At 35.7% G+C, this 19,014-nt stretch overlaps 6 protein-coding genes and 1 pseudogene across 9 annotated transcripts; 4 read left to right on the forward strand and 3 right to left on the reverse strand.

Moving 5' to 3' along the window:
* The first annotated feature begins 253 nt into the window (after positions 1-253).
* LOC104739823 (ATP-dependent Clp protease proteolytic subunit 6, chloroplastic) lies at positions 254-2,682 on the forward strand. The gene is made up of 9 exons (XM_010460279.3): positions 254-618; positions 709-770; positions 877-931; positions 1,223-1,424; positions 1,513-1,578; positions 1,665-1,805; positions 1,899-1,952; positions 2,075-2,167; positions 2,394-2,682. Exons 1-9 carry the CDS (start codon positions 524-526, stop codon positions 2,439-2,441), a joined length of 816 nt encoding a protein of 271 aa, XP_010458581.1. The 5' UTR covers positions 254-523; the 3' UTR covers positions 2,442-2,682.
* On the reverse strand, positions 2,672-4,797 carry LOC104739824 (uncharacterized). 2 transcript variants are annotated; one of them, XM_087484810.1, is made up of 8 exons: positions 4,727-4,797; positions 4,470-4,522; positions 4,003-4,273; positions 3,864-3,925; positions 3,448-3,646; positions 3,282-3,378; positions 3,114-3,196; positions 2,672-2,927 (listed from the first exon to the last, which is right to left on the reverse strand). In XM_087484810.1, exons 2-8 carry the CDS (start codon positions 4,515-4,517, stop codon positions 2,920-2,922), a joined length of 768 nt encoding a protein of 255 aa, XP_087340936.1. In that variant the 5' UTR covers positions 4,518-4,522; positions 4,727-4,797; the 3' UTR covers positions 2,672-2,919. The 2 variants fall into 2 exon arrangements, with proteins under 2 accessions (XP_087340936.1, XP_010458582.1); XM_010460280.3 differs by lacking the exon at positions 4,727-4,797 and having other exon boundaries at positions 4,470-4,689.
* A 78-nt stretch (positions 4,798-4,875) lies between these two features.
* On the reverse strand, positions 4,876-6,182 carry LOC104739825 (mediator of RNA polymerase II transcription subunit 32). Of its 2 annotated transcripts, none has more exons than XM_019236343.2 (2): positions 6,051-6,182; positions 4,876-5,645 (listed from the first exon to the last, which is right to left on the reverse strand). In XM_019236343.2, the coding sequence occupies exon 2, from the start codon at positions 5,637-5,639 to the stop codon at positions 5,187-5,189; it is 453 nt and encodes a 150-aa protein (XP_019091888.2). In that variant the 5' UTR covers positions 5,640-5,645; positions 6,051-6,182; the 3' UTR covers positions 4,876-5,186. The 2 variants fall into 2 exon arrangements, with proteins under 2 accessions (XP_019091888.2, XP_019091887.2); XM_019236342.2 differs by having other exon boundaries at positions 5,970-6,136.
* A 275-nt stretch (positions 6,183-6,457) lies between these two features.
* LOC104743232 (S-protein homolog 21-like) lies at positions 6,458-7,078 on the forward strand (the record flags this gene model as incomplete). The annotated part of the gene is made up of 1 exon (XM_010464339.2): positions 6,458-7,078. A coding segment is annotated over one exon (420 nt), but the record flags the coding sequence as incomplete, so codon positions are not given.
* Positions 7,079-8,586: 1,508 nt separating this feature from the next.
* LOC104743233 (berberine bridge enzyme-like 2 pseudogene) lies at positions 8,587-9,978 on the forward strand (annotated as a pseudogene). Its single transcript, XR_015580191.1, has one exon. The product of XR_015580191.1 is annotated as a berberine bridge enzyme-like 2 pseudogene (transcript).
* Positions 9,880-12,694, reverse strand: LOC104739826 (DNA N(6)-methyladenine demethylase ALKBH1A-like). Its single transcript, XM_010460283.3, has 7 exons — positions 11,731-12,694; positions 11,460-11,611; positions 11,025-11,347; positions 10,799-10,937; positions 10,636-10,702; positions 10,421-10,542; positions 9,880-10,283 (listed from the first exon to the last, which is right to left on the reverse strand). The coding sequence occupies exons 1-7, from the start codon at positions 11,829-11,831 to the stop codon at positions 10,144-10,146; spliced, it is 1,044 nt and encodes a 347-aa protein (XP_010458585.2). The 5' UTR covers positions 11,832-12,694; the 3' UTR covers positions 9,880-10,143.
* Positions 12,695-14,875: 2,181 nt separating this feature from the next.
* Positions 14,876-18,984, forward strand: LOC104739827 (arogenate dehydratase/prephenate dehydratase 1, chloroplastic). The gene is made up of 11 exons (XM_087484811.1): positions 14,876-15,475; positions 16,963-17,030; positions 17,119-17,211; positions 17,302-17,502; positions 17,586-17,666; positions 17,741-17,836; positions 18,019-18,096; positions 18,180-18,269; positions 18,356-18,423; positions 18,501-18,582; positions 18,667-18,984. Exons 1-11 carry the CDS (start codon positions 15,046-15,048, stop codon positions 18,721-18,723), a joined length of 1,344 nt encoding a protein of 447 aa, XP_087340937.1. The 5' UTR covers positions 14,876-15,045; the 3' UTR covers positions 18,724-18,984.
* Positions 18,985-19,014: the final 30 nt, after the last annotated feature.

Here is a 19,014-nt window from a genome sequence, read left to right on the forward strand (position 1 = left end):
ATCTTTACACAATTCAACAGTACAAAGATAAGGTGCATGAATTTATATTTAAATTAATGGGATTCCTATGAGAACAGAAATATATTTGTATAAAAAAAAAATAGTCAATGCAAAACAAGCTAATTAATTTTGAGTAATGTATTATACGGAGAAATAAGTATTGTGGTCAAACAATAACTAATGGTTCTCGTAATGGTGCACAAAAGTTCATTTTCTCACAAAGTACTCTTTTTCGTTTGTTTAGCGAATTGGTGTTGTTTCCTGAAATTAATCAAATTATTTATATAGTAGTATTATTTTGGGCGTTTAAAAACCTTCTGACTCAGGCAGAGCCTCTTGGACCTGTTGCTCTGTTTGTACCTTGGTTGGGCTCAGTTAAAGTTCGTGTCCAAACAGTAATCTTGAGTCTTGCCGTCCTCTGTCATCTTCTATCCACGCCTGAACCCGGAAAACCAAAAAAATCGTCTTTTTGATTCTTTGAACAAAGAAAAAAGAAAAAACTCAAGAAAGCTGAGCTCTGGTAATGGCGGGTTTGGCAATTTCACCTCCTCTCGGTCTTTCCTTTTCTTCTCGAACTCGGAACCCTAAACCCACTTCGTATCTATCTCACAATCAAAGGTATCACCTTTTATGATAACGCAATCACACTCTTCACATGATTATGCTTCAGCTTCGATTAAGAATTTGATTCCATGACCCAATGTGTAGGAATCCCATTAGACGGATAGTTTCAGCTCTGCCGAGTCCGTATGGAGATTCATTGAAAGCTGGTAACTTTAAAGCATTTGGGGGTGTTTAGGTTCTTCTCAATGTTGGCACTGAGTTGTTTGCCGCTACTAGTGATTTGTGTCTAATATTGGGTTGTGTTTGATTCAGGACTTTCGAGTAATGTTTCTGGGTCACCAATAAAGCTTGACAACAAGGATCCAAGGTCATCTCTATTTCTGTTATCCCTCTAGTTATGAATGCGCCATTCTGTCAAAGTTTACGTTTTCACCATTGAAATTGCAATAGCTCACTCTGCCGTTCATGTTTCTACGGCACTCTTTAAGTCTTTTAGCTCTTTTACTATCCAGTTCTATGTGTTTCTCTAAGGTAGATTGATTGCTAGAGTTCTTGGTACATGCCACTATTAGAGTATATGGTTGTATGTTAGTTGTTATTTAGCTCAACCTCTCTTTTCAGTGTTCAACTGATTTTGTTTCTGTGTTGCAATGTTTAGATTTGGAGTGATTGAGGCGAAAAAAGGAAACCCGCCTGTAATGCCTTCAGTGATGACCCCTGGAGGGCCTTTAGACCTTTCTTCTGTGTTATTCCGCAACCGCATAATCTTCATCGGACAACCAATTAACGCACAGGTGGCTCAGCGAGTTATATCTCAGCTTGTAACTCTCGCATCTATTGATGATAAATCCGACATCCTGGTTAGTCAAAAGCTCTCTTTTTTTCCCAGTCACTTTTCAATATAAGTAAAATCTCATATTTACTTAGTAGAAGTAATCTTTGTTACAGATGTACTTAAATTGTCCTGGTGGCAGCACCTACTCCGTCTTAGCAATTTATGACTGTATGTCTTGGGTAAGTTTTGTTCCTGTAATAACGTGTTTATCACCTAGAAACTTTGGTATATTAACCTACTGAATTTGCTCGAAAATGGTTTTTAGATCAAGCCTAAAGTTGGAACGGTAGCGTTTGGAGTAGCTGCAAGCCAAGGAGCACTTCTTCTTGCTGGAGGTGAAAAAGGAATGCGCTATGCAATGCCTAATACTCGGGTCATGATACATCAACCGCAAACTGGATGTGGAGTATGGCTCTTCAATCTTCTTGTTAAAACCATTTTAGTTAGAGTCATATATGCGTATGAACTTGGTTGTTTTCTTGCTAACATAATTTTGCAGGGACATGTGGAGGACGTGAGGAGACAAGTGAATGAAGCCATCGAAGCACGACAAGTAAGTCTCTCTCTTTTATCCTTATGCTTCTTTCTGTAAGAATATGACAGATCGAGCGAGTCTCTGGAGCTAAACTTTGAATAGTTGATCTGATTGATCTCTTTGGTTGTCTCTACTTGCAGAAAATTGACCTGATGTATGCAGCTTTCACTGGACAACCTCTTGAAAAAGTGCAGCAATACACCGAAAGAGATCGTTTCTTATCCGCATCTGAGGTAATTTGCCGCTGATCTCATGGTTAAGTTAATATTACCAATCAAATCTAATATATTAACTTGAATTCCTTCTATCGAGCTATGGCTCAGTGGTAGTTAGGAATAGAGAGGCCTTGGTTCAAAACCAGTGACTAGCCATGGCTCATGGACTTGTCTTTTTTTGTTTGTTTGTTATGTTCCTCATGATGTTTCACATATGATATTTCTCGGTTGTTTTCTTATGCAGGCTCTTGAGTTTGGGCTTATTGATGGTCTATTGGAAACAGAATACTGAAGCAGCATGACAATGCACAGAGATAGCTCATTGCAATGTTAAAGCTTCCAATTTCATTTGAATATGAACACTTGTAACTGAAATTTGTGTATAAACCAGTTTTTTTTTTTTTTTTTGGTTTACAGTCTACTAAACAAAAAACTAGGCTGCATTTTTAGTTGGCTCTGAAACAGTCTGAAATCTTCTTATGTTTTATTTTTGTTACCCAAGATAATTAAGCATACCGGAACTTTATGAAAAACCAGCCTTGTTACTATTCATTCAGTTGAAAACTTAAAAATCCTATACAATGCCAAGGCATATATTGTTTGGGTACCGAGTGTATGTAACATAGAACCGTAATAACACAATTTGAACAAATTGGCAACAACTGCGGCAGCACTGAATCAAATAGCTCTCCAATAATGTCTCCTTTAGATAACTGTGGAAATCACAAACCAAAAATTGATCTCTGAAACTCTCTGCTCTCTCATCACCGTTAAGTTCCTGTCAAGAAAAACCGAAAACATCCCAGTTAAACACCAGAATATAATTAGTGGGCGACTCAATCCAAGTGGAAGGTAGAAACTTTAGTGTCTAAAGAACTGTGAACTGATCTTCTGTAGTCTCTCTCACTCTATATATACTTGTGCGCACACACACATGTGAAATAGTAGGAGATGAAAGACTTACCGTAGTTTTGGTGTACACCTGTGAACTTGTGAATTGCCTTCAAAAGGGAACCATATCTCATGTAATTCAAAGATCCCATATGTCTGTCAAGAAACATATACCAAGAAAGACAAATTCTTATGAGACTTAGCTCTAAAGATATAAGAGAAAAGAGTAAAACGTACATACACTATCTCAGTGTATCGAAGTCTCCAAGCAGGAAAGCCGAGGTGGCTCCTTATAGGTCCATAAACAAGCAACAGATCGGGTGCATGTACATTCTCACCTGCCAGATTTTAAATCATTAGTTTCTTAGAAAGAGACTTGAATTCCATTTGAGATCGGCAACACAAACCAACAACTCTTAGTGCTTCGTTCAAATGAGTCTCTGTAAAAAAGTTTTCCCCTTTATCGTTCTCGGGACGACTAGATTTCAAGTGGTCCTGAAGAAGTATGTTTGCTGCTTTCATAACAGCTTCTTTGTTGTCAGAAGATGAAATAAATTCTAATGCCAGGGGGTTTTGGTCAGGGGAAGAATCCTTTTCACCAATCTCCTGAGAAAGGAGAACAAAAATACATTGAGAAGGTAAAGTTAAAATCTGAAGCTCATGGAAAAAATCAAAGTGACATCACTTGCAGATACTTTCATGCTATAGTAATATCAATATGTACATTTCTTTTCCTATCTATCAAGTCCTTTATATCTCGAGAAGCTAGAGAGAAGCTAAAGATGTGATTCATGAGCTAAATGAAGCTATGAGATTATTATACCTCTGACAACACTGAACCTGGGACGGTTCCAAGGATCAAATCTTTGGATTTCTTCAATAAACCTAAAGAAGCAAACTTTAGCAATCATATTTGTATTGATAAACGAAAAACAATTGAGACAATTAGCTAAAGCATCTACCTTGGGAGTCAAATAGACCAACTTGTTTCACCCCAATGGTTCTTAGCCATTGCAGAAGCTCAATAACCTTGGAAACATCTCTAGCTTCTTCAATGTCCACCACAACAGCTAGACACCGGAGTTTCTCAATATTGATGGAACTGTACTTTTTATTCAATCCTAACGATATGGCATAGCTTTCAACTGCTTCAATGATACCAGAGACAATGTAGCACAAGCTCACAACAAGGTGTATGAAACGCCATAGCAAATCAAGACCTAAAACACCAATCTGTGGAAAAAAATTGGACACCCAAATAAACATGAATCCTCAGTCAGAAACGAAACAATGGCTTGAAGAATCAAAACTCAAAGCGCATCACTAATTTTACATAGATAATGATATAAAAGAGGCTGTAGACATCAAAAAGACTGTTCTTGCTCACTAATGAACTAAAGCCTCGTAATTAAGGAACTAAAAAACTTACTTGAGCAATCCAAGAACTCAGGAGCCGCATAGATTGATTCAAATCCATAATATCTGAAAAATTCAGGAAAACGAAACGGAATTACAGAAGATCGCCGACATGAGAAAAAGGGACACACTTTTTAGAGTCTAGAGACCCCAGATGCCAGAATTCGTTTTGTTTTAGCACCTAGTATGCTGCAAACTAAACAAAACGATGTATCGTGAGAGTCTGAGACGTCGAGAGTTCAAACTCTACCAAGTTAAGTGTTTTCTAACCTTTTCTCTCGTCACGGTTTTGTTGTGAGTGAGACAATTTTTTTTTTTCTTTTTGTTGCGTTTAATTATCATGGTTTTGCTGTGAATTATATAGCTATCATAATCTCGTTTGGGGGTCTCTTAAACTCGTGATAATCATGGTTAATACATAACCTAAAAGCTGATTAGATTAACCCAATATAGAAAAACAACATTAATGTCTGTACGTACAAGAAAACAAAATTAGGCATTTTTTTGTTTTGTTTTTAAAACAACTAAAAAAACATAACATATGAGGAATCAGAACAACTAAAATCAAAACCCAAGTGTTTGCTACTTGCTTGGTTCAATACTTCAATCACATTATGTAACAGAAGATATATCTGGCCACTCTTGACCAAGGAGTAATGAAGCTGAGGTTGTAAGCGTTGTTTCGAAGTTATAAAGGTGTGTGTGTGTGTGTAGGCAGAGATACACACTATTATTGAGTCGAGTCTTCAGCGAATCTAGTATCAAACCCAGTAGAGGAGGAATGCACCGAGCCAGGAGCTACACCAGAGCCACGTTGAAGCTCAAGAACAAGCCATCGAACAGCTCTACTCATCTGTTCAAGCCTTACTGCACTAATGGGCGGGAGACTAGTGGCAGCACCAGTAGCCGCCGCTGGTTGGCCTCCTCCTGATGCAGTAGTTAAACCAGTAGCCTCATCAACTAAACACTCAGATCCAATCCTCTGCTTCACTGACTCCACCAACTCCTCTGCTTGATCACAAGCCACACGGAACAGTTCCCATTTCTCCTTGAAATTCTCCAAGGCAGCATCAGTGAGAGATGCTTTTTGCCCTCCTGCACTCTCTTTAGACTCCATAACACTAGCCGAGGCAAGAACAAATTTCTCGTAAGCTTTGTTCAATGAGTCCACAATGTTATCCATGTTAAACTGCTCACACCCAAGAATACATCATCAAATCAATATAGAGATTTCAAGTTCAATAGGAATCAAGTAAGATAAGAGCCCAGCAAAAAGTACAGATCTTTAGAAAATAAGAAACCCTAAAACCTCTAAATTCTGAATTCGTTAAGGCTAAAAAGCTAAGCAAATCAAAATCTAAGGAACACAAAAGATGCAACGGAAGCTAAATCACTAAAAAGATTACATCTTTGAGATATAAACATAACGAAAACTGCAAATGTACGAATTTTTTAATCGCAAGTCGGAAGTAAACAATATAAAGATCATTCACAGCATAGATGATAAAATTACCCGGTTGAAGAAATTTGGAATATTTAGACATAAATCCAACGAAACCAGCCCAAACCGCCGGAGAGAAGATGAGAAACTTACCACCGGAGATGAACGGAGTCTCTCGATTTGTGCCACTCTTCTTCTTCTTCTTCTTTGTATTATTATTTGTCTGGTTAGGTCAAGACTGGTTTAGAAAATTAAAATTAAGCCTGGTTTCAATACAAGCCGGACCGACCTAGACCGGATTAAAAAATTTTAAAGTCTAAACCACAAATCATACCTGGTTCTCCACCATTCATATCTATTGTTGATGTTAATTGGAGACGATTTGATACCACAAATCATAAAATAGAAAAATCTGTCTGACCAAAGAAAAAAAAAAAAAAAAAAAAATCTGAAAACAGAGACACAAGACAATTTATATAGTACTGTTGAAACATACAAGAAAACAAACAAGTTAATCCGACAAAAATAAAATAAAAACATCTAGAGAGAAAAAAAATTAAAAAAAAATTAAAAATATATCAATCTTTCTAGTTGTTTTGGCTTTTTGCATGATTCAGAATATGGAGCATGTCATCTCCATTAAAGGGAAACAGACGACGTTGACATTCAGAAACAGCCTTTCACACAACAAATGGCTCAAGGTTCGCTGCAACTCTGGAGACAAAGAGGTTCGTGAAAAATACATGCCACCTAACGGCGAAGATTTTAGCTTTAGTTTCCACGATGATGTTGTCGGACACAAACTTATCTGGTGCACGTTGTCCAAAGGAGCTGATTATAAGGTACATAAGAAGTTCGATGCCTATGTTCAAGACAATAGAAAGCCTCACGGAACCTTCTATAATTACGTTGCTCAAGACGATGGGATCTATCACAGTACTATGCTAACACGTATCCATAAGATGTACAATTGGAACTAATTAAGGATCGATGCTATATTAAAAATCTCCTATATGTTATCCAATCTTTCAAAAAGCTTATTCTTCAAATCACTGATTTGATCATACTTGTAAAATAAAATATATATATATATATATATATATATTACAATTTTGTTTCATGTAAAAACTCACTCTTTTCTTTTCTTATAATATAAAAGCAAAGAGAGATCAATTTCATAATGATTCTAAGAAAAACATTTTTTTTTTTGTTTCTCTTTAACCTAACTTGCCTATTATTAAATACTCCCATCCCTATAATATTAAAATGATGTTTTAAGGATTTTTTCCTGTTTTCGTTTTGATTTTTTTTCTTCTATTGTATGTTTTCTTGTTGGTTGAATTCATTTAATGGTGTTTTCATATAAAAGAAATAAACTAGAGAGTATTATGTTTTAATTTGTGTGTAGAAGACTTAAACATTACTAAATGATTTTTAGAGGTATAAAGTATTATGTTTGTGCTATTCTGGCTCCTCGAAAACATTACATTAATTTAATTTGTAATTTAATAGCATCGCGAGAATACATGTCGTTTCATATTTAGAAGTTCAACCTTAATAGTCATTTCATCACAAGAAAATATTAATCTTTTACGATCACTATAGCTGAGATTTTGTTGTAAAGTTAAACCTAAATAAAATATGTCATGGCTGACAGAGTCGGCCATTCCTTTAAAACACTCTGTGCTTGGCTTGCCACTATTGACTTTCGACAACCTGACGGAACCAAATCATCGTCTCCATCGCAACTGCTATATAAGTATATGCAAACCCACGTCTCTCTCAGCTCATTTGTGGCAAACATAAGAACCCGCGGGACATAATTGTAAAGAGTTGGTTGGTTGGTTCTAGTTCTAGTTAAGGGCCAACTCTGGTTCATATCATTTTCTTCACTTCCAATTATAAAACTAATGTTTTCTTTAAAAAACCAATAGGACTTGGCTCTGTAACTATTTTTAATTCCCAACATTTCAATAGACAAAGGAACTTATCATATTTTTTTTAAAGGGTGAAAGTAAAACATGTCTATTCTCTTCCCAAAGCTAACCTAATTCTACCATACCTCTTAAAAACAATTATCTTTCTCACAATGCCTTCTAAAAGTTGTGCTCTTTCTATAGTTAACTTGATTATATTGCAATCTAAACCCCCAAAAAAAACAAAGAAACAAGAATATCTTTGACCAAATATAACAAATCTTAAAAGTGGCCAAAGATTAGAATCACAACAGAAAATAAGAGAAGACTCCCATGCACTATTTATACTACAGAAAAATTCAATTAGCAAAGCAAAAAAACAAAAATGAAGATCTTTTGTTTAATTCTCTTGTTATTCTCATTATTTGTCTCCACTTCTCTTGCTCGAACTTCCTCCCGACACAATCTACCAAAACTTTCTCCAATGTTTCACAAACCAAACAAAAGCTCCTCCTGACTCATTATCCGACGTTGTTTTACCAAAAACCGCTGCAGCTTTCACCCCCGTCTTACGTGCTTACATCCGAAACGCGCGTTTCAACACCACCGCGTCTCCCAAACCCGCGATCGTAATCGCTGCGCGTTCTGAGAGCCACGTCCAAGCTGCCGTCGTCTGCACGAAATCGCTAAACATCCAGCTGAAAACTCGAAGTGGTGGCCATGACTACGAAGGCATTTCCTACGTCTCTAACGTTCCTTTTTTCGTCCTCGACATGTCTAATCTACGTAACGTCACTGTCGACCCGGCCAGCGAATCTGCATGGGTCGGAGCTGGTGCTACACTCGGTGAGGTTTACTACAGGATTTGGGAAAAAACCAAAACTCACGGCTTTCCTGCTGGAGTTTGTCCCACGGTTGGAGCTGGAGGTCACATTAGCGGCGGTGGTTATGGAAACATGATCAGAAAGTACGGCCTGTCAGTTGATTACGTCACCGACACTAAAATCATAGACGTTAATGGACAGATTCTTGATCGCAAAGCAATGGGAGAAGATCTGTTTTGGGCTATTAACGGCGGTGGTGGTGCGAGCTTCGGTGTGATCTTAGCTTTCAGAATCAAGCTTGTCCCCGTCCCACCGACCGTAATCGTTTTTAGAGTAGAGAAAAACTTGGACAAGAATGCTCTTGACATGGTCCATAAATGGCAGTTCGTTGCTCCCAAGACTGATCCAGGTCTATTCATGAGGCTATTGTTACAGCCGGTGACTAGGAACAAAATCCAAACGGTTCGAGCATCTGTTGTGGCTATGTTCTTGGGGAACTCAAACGATGTTATGACTCTGCTAACCAAAGATTTCCCAGAGCTTGGTTTGAAGAAGGAGAATTGCACAGAGATGACATGGATACAGTCGGTGATGTGGTGGGCGAACAACGATAACGCCACAGCGATTAAACCCGAGATTCTACTGGACCGTGACCCTGATTCGGCATATTTCCTTAAAAGGAAGTCCGATTTCATCGATAAAGAGATCACCAAAGAAGGGTTAGATTTCTTGTTCAAGAAGATGATTGAAGTTGGGAAGATCGGTTTAGTGTTTAATCCATACGGAGGGATAATGACCGAGGTGCCTACGACGAAGACTCCATTCCCGCACAGGACTAAGCTTTACAAAATCCAGCATTCAATGAACTGGAAAGATCCGGGAACAGAAGCAGAAAGCAGTTTCTTGCAGAAGGCAAGAACTTTCTATAGCTACATGGCTCCTTATGTGACCAAGAACCCTAGACACACGTATATCAATTACAGGGATCTGGATATTGGAGTTAATAGCCATGGCACAAACAGTTACAGAGAAGCAGAGGTTTACGGGAGAATGTATTTCGGAGAGAATTTTGATCGGTTGGTGAAAGTGAAAACTGCCGTGGATCCGCAAAACTTCTTCAGAGACGAACAGAGTATACCTACCTTGCCTAACAAACCACCTAGACGTTAGTGTGTAGGCACCTAACTGAGTTTCTTTTGATATCCAAAAGAACAATATACGAATATGTATGTACAATATATATGCCATCTGAAAAATGATGTTTCCTTTTTGTAATTATAAAAATGTTATCAATAACGGTCTAAAGCCTCAAAATTTCAGCAAAATTAAATCTGCTTTTGTATGAACTACCCCAGTTCCACTCATATCTTACACAATCAAGAGATTCTATGATCCTAAGGACATAAGAAACCAAGATAGTGCAACATAACAAAGGGATGCTTCTCAAATCTTCTGGCTCGATGCTAATACAGATGCTTTTATAGGCACCAGGAGCATTCAGGCAACTCAGAAAACTTGCCTGATGTTTATGTTGATCCTCGAAGTTTTGATGTACTCTGCGAAATAACTTCCACTTTCACGGGACAGTTCTGATTCAAGAGCGCCAATTTCCGCACTTTCTTCGTCGGTAAAGATACGGGGTATGCCTGCATAGTCAACAGATATTATCTCAAAATCAGGCTGTATATTAACAGTTTCACAATCAGAGACAGAACAATATGAGCAACTCGGGCTTCTTTTTGCAATAGAGTGTCAAAGGACTGTGTAAAGTGAAGCAGGTTACCGTGATAGCACTCCCTGGCATCTCCTGCCATTAGTACAACATCTCCACTTCTGAGATACATAGCATGAGGAGGATCCTCTTTTGATTTTCCGCCTAAGAGGAAAATAGCTTTACATCCAAGGCTGCGTAAGGAAAATGTAAGGAAAATAACTCACTATTGCGCTTCAAAATAGGTATGATTACGTATTGCTAAGATAGAAGGCAAAGAGAGATACCTCATGCTAACTATGGGTTTACTCCAGTCAGCTTCCATGTCATCAAGGTGGCCTCCAAGGGTATCACCTAAAGAGCGAATTAAAAAGGTTTTCAAACTTCTACATCTTCGAAAGATTAAACTTTTCCAAAGCAAGAAAATACAAAATTTTAGGTTAATTCTACCTAAACCAAAATAGTTTACAATGGCACCCTCTGGACGAAATTCTTCCCCGGCAGGCATTGCAATGGCGGCATGTTCCTTAGCTAGTTGACAAAGTGCATCAGGGATGTCATTATGAGGGAGAGAAACATCATAGTTACGCTGGAAAAAAGAAGACATAAGTCTCAGCATTCATTTAGGTTACACAATAGGTTGCTAAAACTCATCAAAACAGGTTCAAGAATTGACCTTGGACCAATCAAACTGTAGACCAAGAGTGCTCCATCGAAGCTTCCTCAAAAGAACTGAAGCTGAAACTGTTTTGCAACTTCTCTCTTTTGCTTTTGCAATACCTTCTTCTTCTTCATAGAACTTCCATCTGTTGTTGTTGGTAGGAAGATCCTCTTGAACCAACACCTTGTCTTCTTTAGCTGAATCAAACAAATCAGCAATAGGACCATAAATCGCATTGTGGTTTGTTATATTAGGAGGCTGAGGAAAAGTCGTCAAGCTCTCTTTGATCCATTTGCATTGCTCCTCCAAACTCAATGCACCAGGGATAAAGTAAAAACCTTTATAATCATAACAATCCCACTTCCATAAGTTTTAGGCAAATTTGTTATAAAAAAAAAGTGAGTCTTTAGGATCCTAATTTGGAAAATTGGGGATTTTTTTCTAACATACCGGGTCGATCCTCGATGCAGAAGACTGGGGAAGAATCAACAGCTTCGAGAACCCTAATCCCGTCAAGCAAAACACCAGTTTTGTTGAAATTTTGAAGAATCAAATCGAAATCGAGCAAATCAGACAAATCAATCGGCTTTGGGAGCTTCTTCCTGCGAGTTCAAGTGGAGGAAACATATAAGTAGTGGGAAGAAGGGATACAAAAACAAACGCAAAAGTGAGAAGAAGTCGAAAGAACGATTTAGTGAGAGAAATTTGGAATTTTACTTACTTTCTAGTGAATTTAGAATGTTGTTCATAGTAAAGTTTGTATTTTTTCTCAGCTCGCCGGAAAGCCGTAGCGTCGTCAGAGACGTTCGCCGGTTCGTACATCTTCCAACTTCGGTAGATGTCTAATCTCTCTCTGTCTTAAGCCGAGTTTTAGAGAGGTATTGAAGTTATATTTTAAAGGATTTGGCAACATTTTAATATTTTTAGAATTTTGAAAGAATTAGGAGATGTTTAAGAGATTTGATTGTGTTTTAGATTTTTTATTTTTTGTTTTTGGAAAATGAAATGTGATCCTATGAGATTCCATGATATTTTCTAGTTAAACTTTGCCTGATTTTGAAATATTTTACAAAAAAATATATTTAAGGAACAATAAAATAAAAATATATTTAAGGGACAAGTTAGAGGCGTCATTTTAGGCAAACGAGGAAGCAGTTCAAGTATGTTTAGAGATTCCTACTCTCGTATTAAATTTTTAGACGCTCTCTTGTTTTTAATTTTTTTTGGCAAGAGACAGTCTTTGCATCATGCTTTTTATAACTTATGCAAACTTTCAGTTTAAAGAAATTCACATATTTTTCAAAAAAAAAAAACAAAAACAAAAAGAGAGAGACGTTATGAAAGGCACCAATTATGAGAGTAAACGAGGAAAGGAGGGAGCAACTTGTAATAAGAGACGATGGGTTGAGGGTTCGTGCATCATTTGCTGACCCTTGTTGCCCAAGAGTTTTATGCTCCTTTCATTTGTGTAGGGCATTAATTCATTTTTTTAAATTTTCATTTCACCTTCTACATTGTCACATGTGGAGAAGGACACATATGGAGAAAAGAGAGAGAGCTTTAGGTTCATCTGTGGAGAAGATGGTTGATGATCTGCGGAAAGTGCAGAAGTTCATGACTGTGTTTTTTATTTAAAATGAAATCTTTCAAAATTCTACCTCAAAGAATATGATTTTGAGAGGAGTATTTTTTAACTAAAAAGAAAAAAAAAATCTCTTAAAATCATTTAAAGTAGCATTCTAAAAAAAAGTTGTGATATTTTGAATAACAAGAGATTTAAAGTTGGATTTATAAACTATTGATTGAATAACAAGGGATTCTGAATTATTTTAAAGGATTTTCTATAAATCTTAGTTGAATAACATAAGATTTCATTAGATTTTTTAAAATTCTCAATTGAATAACAAAGGATTTTAAAAATACTTTAAAATCCTTTAAAATGTTTCAATACCCCTTCCTTAAATTAGAGTTATGTTTTCCTTTTTTTAATTGGTGTAGGATTCATATTTTTTTTTTGTTTAATGTTTAATTGTATTTTAGAATATTTCTCTTTTTTATTTGCTGTTCCTAAATTCGTTTTATGATATTAACAATTCAAAAGAAAAAAGTAAATTATATTAGAACGTTTCAAGTTTAGTTTTGTTTTAATATTTTAGAAAAATGGCTGCAGAATTCAAAATAAGGAACACTTACCCCAATAGCAATCTGTGAGTTCCTAATAATGACCGCTTGGTGCTTCTCGCTGTCAAAGAGTGTAGTCGTAAGCAAATCCATCCGTTTGGCTTCGCCTTTTAGTCTGTCTTTCTCTGAGCCAATCTAAAACAAAACAAGACAAGTGTGAACTACACACCAAAGTTAAACATAATAGGATGTTATCATCACCGCCTATCACATTAGAAAAGTTAGATTGTCTTAGATGGTTGTATTTTTAGTTTTAGTGTAAATAATATTAGAGCTAATTACTTTAAAAATATATATATATTTTATAAAATTCACTATATAGCAAACAGTTTTCTTAGATTGTAAATGATACTAAAATGTAAAATTGATAATTCATCTAATATTAAAGCTAATTACTTCTTAAAAAATTTTTTTTTATAAAATTCACCATATATCAAACAGTTTTTTTAGATTGTAAATGCTAGCCACTTTTAAATGAAAAATTGGATGAAAAATAGATTATCTCAAATGGTACTAAAATGTAAAATTGATAATTCATCTAATATTAGAGCTAATTACTTCCTTTTTTGAATTAACATTTTATAAAATTCACCATATATCAAACAGTTTTCTGAGATTGTAAATGCTAGCCACTTTTGAATGGAAAAAATTGGATGAAAAATAGATTACCTCAAATGGTACTAAAATGTAAAATTGATAATTCATCTAATATTAGAGCTAATTACTTTTTTTTAATATAAATATGTTAGAAAATTCACCATATATCAAATAATTTTCTTAAACTGAAAATGCTAGCCACTTTTGAATGAAAAATAGTTTATCTCAAATGGTACTAAAATGTAAAATTGATAATTCATCTAGTATTAGAGCTAATTCCATTTTTTTTTCTTTAAATATTTCATAAAATTCAACATATATCAAAACACTCATCCTTAGTGAATCTCCCTCCTAAGAGATCACACAAAAATTTTCAGTTCCTCCGATGAAAAAGCCCGATACTTTTGTAGCAAGATCTAGTCATCATGTTCATTCCACTCTGCCGCCATTTTTGTAAAAAAAATAAGATGATTGTTTGAGAAGATTGGTGAGAGATAGACATAAAGATGTGAAAAACGATTTGGGGAAAATGGTTTATAAAGCATTTTTTTTTATATTATATAAAGTGTTTTTTTCCGCTTATTAAATAAAAGTGCCAATTTGCCGATTAACCAAATTTAAATATATAATTAAAAATATATTATACTATTTTAAAAAATTAAATGAATAACATGAGAGAAAAATAGTCAATTTCCTCGTGAACTTAATTATTTTATCGTATTTACCATATATTAGAGCTAATTACTTTTTTTTAAAAAATATTTTATAAAATTCACCATATATCAAATAGTTTTCATCCACTCTATAAAAAAATATAAAGAATAAAAAAATTATTCATTTATATTTGTTTCATCTAATTTATTTCTAGAATAACTATTTCATAATAATTTTAAGAAAGTCCTTTAGAAATAAAGTCATTTAATCCGTTAGAAATAAAGTCAAAATTAAAGTCCACTTACTTTTCAATAAATAAAATATCCATGCGTCATCAAAACTATTTATTGTTCACAGCAAAAAAAAAAAAAAATCTATTTCCTTTTTGTCGGCTAAACTATTTTATAATTCAATTATTAAAAAATGATATATATGGTGTGTACTGTATAGTATAAGTAAACGTCTCGCAAAGTGTGGACCTTTCCGTCTTAAGAGAGTATTCATAGAGTTTGCTCTTTTCTTTGAAAGACCTTCCAGAAAAAAACAACAAAAAAATCCAGACTTTTTTTTTTTTTTTTTTTTGTTGTGACTTGACGTTATCTCCATGACTCTCCCATTCTTTCTTACCAAATCCATTTGCCCCATTGAGACTTCTGTTGACCTAAATTCCTCTAAATCTCTCTTCACATTGCCCCTTCTTTATTATTTCTCCTCTGAACACAAAAACAAAATCTCTTCACTTTTGCTTTTGTGTGGTATGGCTCTGAGGTGTTGTTGTTTTCCCATTTGGGTTTGTCCTCAAACGACTCATCATCGTTCTCCTCTTGTGGGTTACTCCGAATTCGAAGCTAAACGCCGTCGTTTCTGCTTCTGGGTTTGCTCTTCTTCCTCAGCTTCTCAGAGAGCTGTCGTCACTGCCATTGAAGGCGAGGTTCCTTATGGGCGTGAGCTGAAAAAGTCATCCTCTGATGAAATGGGTCTGACTCGGGAGACTGAATCTGTTACTTTTCATAGAGACTTGAGTATGCTTCCTAGTGAGTTCTCCTTCCCCTTTCTCTCAGTTTCATTGGAACATATTGTTTTTATGGAAATGCTGATTGGTTTGTTATGTGTTATGCGGTCATCGAATTCAAAATTGTATATTTAGGGGATTGGTTTAGCTGAATTTGATTTTGTTGGATCCTCTTTGTTGAAGTAGATGAGAAACCATTACATGCTGACAATTGTCGTCGATCATTCATCTTTGTTTCGCATTCTTATCAATAGCCTAGACTAAGTCTGAAGAGATAACAATGACCATGTCCTTTGCATCGTTGCTTGTTTCTGTTTATATGTGAATACAATTCTATGAAAGTCCTCTGAACTTTTGTTCTCTAGATTGCTGAATTTAACAGTTGGTTTGGCTGTTATAGATACACTAAATTATGCATTGACAAGACTAATGTTTCGGCACTTTCTTGACTCCAATAATGGCAAATGTCTTTTGACATTAGATTTCTTCTGTTTACCATCCATATTAGTTGCTGCATTTGATGTTAAGATTCAATCTTTCTTGTCGTGTAATTGATCAATATCATTGTCATTTGCATTGCAACTTGAGGCTTTGCTATATGTGAACTTATCTAAAATACTTTAATTTCCAACATTGTTTATTGAATATGGAGCACTAGATATGTTCTGTTGATACTAGATTCTTTATTCCTACAAGTGTATCAATCTGCATTGAAAGTGGAGTACGCGATATGTTTGTTATTACTGGTTTCTTTTTCCAGATTAGTAGCTGCATTTGATCTTTCATATTCGATCTTTCTTGTCGTGTAGTCTCATAGATAGATCAATCATTGTCCTTTGCACTGCAGCATATTTTTGACTACACGTATATCGATCTGTTTGAAAAGGAAAGTACTGGATATGTTTTGTTAATACTAAAATCTGTTTTCCATATTAGTAGCTGCATTGATGTTTCAGATTCGATCTTTCTTGTCGTGTAGTCTCTTGGGTAGATCAATCATTAGTAGCTACACGTATAGTGATCTGTTTTGGAGATGGACATACTCGATATGTTTTTGTTAATACTAAGTACTTTTTCCATATTAGTAGCTGCATTTGATGTTTCAGATTTGTCCATTCTTGTCATGTTATCTCATAAATGGATCAATCATTGTCATTTTCATCACAACATAGGGCTTACTATCTGCACTGAAAATGGAGGGTACGACATGTTTTGTTAATACTGGTTTCCCTTTTCCATATTAGTAGCTCCACTTGATGTTCGAGATTCAGTCTTGCTTTTCATGTAGTCTCTCTCATAAAGGGATGAATCATTGTCATTTGTATCGTGTCATAGGGAAATATGTTCTCAAATCTATTTTGAGTGAAACGAAACTTGCTTTCCGAAATGTTGTCAATGAACAGTAACATGCCAATCCCAGAAGTATTATGAAACTCCAGTGCATTGTCTGTCATATCTTCGTTACTATCAATATCTTCGTTAAGCCCTAACATCTAAATTTAATTACAGAACCACTAACTGCCAACAGTCTTTACTCTTCTGCCAGTGATGATTCAAAAGTGCGAATTTCATTTCAGGTGAAATATTAAATCTCCTTACCTAACTGTAAATTTGTGTTTCTCGTTCTTTAAGTTCCTTGTGTTTACATACACTCTACAATTGCAGGGCATACCAGGTGCATATAGTGAGACAGCAGCACTCAAAGCATATCCAAATTGTGAAACCGTGCCATGTGAACAGTTTGAAGCTGCGTTCCAGGTTTTGATTTATCTATCACTTCTAATATATTCATACCCAAACAAAAAAAGGTATGGTGCTTTACTATGTTTTCATGTGATTGATTCTTAGGCTGTTGAGCTGTGGTTGGTGGATAAAGCAGTATTACCGATCGAGAATTCGATAGGTGGTAGTATCCACCGTAATTATGATTTGCTTCTTCGTCATAGGCTTCACATTGTCCAAGAAGTCCAATTGCCTGTGAATCATTGTCTCTTAGGAGTGCCTGGTGTTAAAATAGAAGAGATTAAATGTGTTCTAAGCCATCCTCAGGTTCTATTGCACCCATTACCTTCAGACTCGCTTCAAGTTCACTGATTTTGAATACTGTTTATTCATTTATTCTTTCTCTCCAGGCACTTGATCAATGTGTGAATTCACTTAACAATTTAGGCATACAGAGAATTTCTGCAAAAGACACTGCCACTGCTGCTCAGGTGACAGCTCGAGATAACGACTTTATTCTTAGTTCAGTTCACATAAAACAATTAAACATCAAGCGTTTCTTCAGACTGTTTCTTCAAGCGATAAGAGCGATGTAGGAGCAATCGCGAGTGTACGGGCTGCAAATATATATGGCCTAGATATTCTTGCCGAGAATATACAAGTAACTAGTCTCCATCCTCTATCCTATTGATAAATTTGTTACCTATGGGAATGTATCAACAAACTAAGATGCTCATCATTGGGTAAAAAGTGGAATGATTTATGACATAGAAGGAATGATACTAAACATATCGATTATCCATAATCTGTACGTTGATAATTTGTTCTTTCGACGGTTTTCAGGATGATGCTAACAATGTGACCCGCTTTCTTATACTTGCGAGAGAGCCTATGATTCCAAGAACAGATCGACCATATAAGGTAATCACATATTTTTATATACATACTAACTAAATTGGCTTAAACTTATAGTTCCCAATAGTAATGCTCTAAGTTTCTCTCAGACAAGTATCGTGTTCTCGTTAGAAGAAGGTCCTGGTGTGCTGTTCAAGGCCTTGGCTGTTTTTGCTTTAAGAAGCATCAATTTATCGAAGGTAAGCTCCAAGGAAAAGTTGGACCCTGTTATCAGTAACTTCTTCAGAAAATAGGAATATATGACGTAGATTTTGCTCTCTTTCAGATAGAAAGTCGTCCGCAGAGAAGAAGACCGTTAAGAGTAGTTGATGGTTCTAACAATGGAAGCGCTAAGTAAGTAGTTTTCAAACACAACATGCACACATCTTTTTTTGAGAAGTAGTTGAGTGATTGTTTTGAGATGATGACAGGTACTTTGATTACTTATTCTACATTGATTTTGAAGCTTCCATGGCTGAAACACGTGCTCAGCACGCTCTTGGCCATCTACAGGTCCCAGTCCTCGCAAACCCCAGAGCTTTTATAGCTGGTCATAAGGCTCACCAATTCTAAAGATCTTATCTTTTGGTTTTGCAGGAATTCGCAAGTTTCATCCGTATCCTCGGGTGTTATCCAATGGACCTAGTCAGATAATCGAGCAAATCTCCTATCGATTTCATGTTACCATACCGTGCAGAACCATGTGAATATACTCAAACAGAAGAACAAGGTTTGTGGCGTTGGTATACCGGAAGACTCTTCTTTCACCATTTTCTCCTCTTAGAAGTTTAGCTTCAAACTCTTCATTGCTGAGACAGAAACAGTTGATCTAGCTTTTGTTAAGAACATGTTTTGTACATTAAACAGGTTTAATCAGTTAATATCAGTGAATAATTTGTTGTCTGGAAAATAAAATCGATACCAAATAGTTTCTGGTTCTTAATC

The sequence above is a fragment of the Camelina sativa genome, chromosome 14, assembly GCF_030686135.1.
Source record: "Camelina sativa cultivar CO46 ecotype springtype chromosome 14, ASM3068613v1".
Classification (NCBI taxonomy): domain Eukaryota; kingdom Viridiplantae; phylum Streptophyta; class Magnoliopsida; order Brassicales; family Brassicaceae; genus Camelina; species Camelina sativa.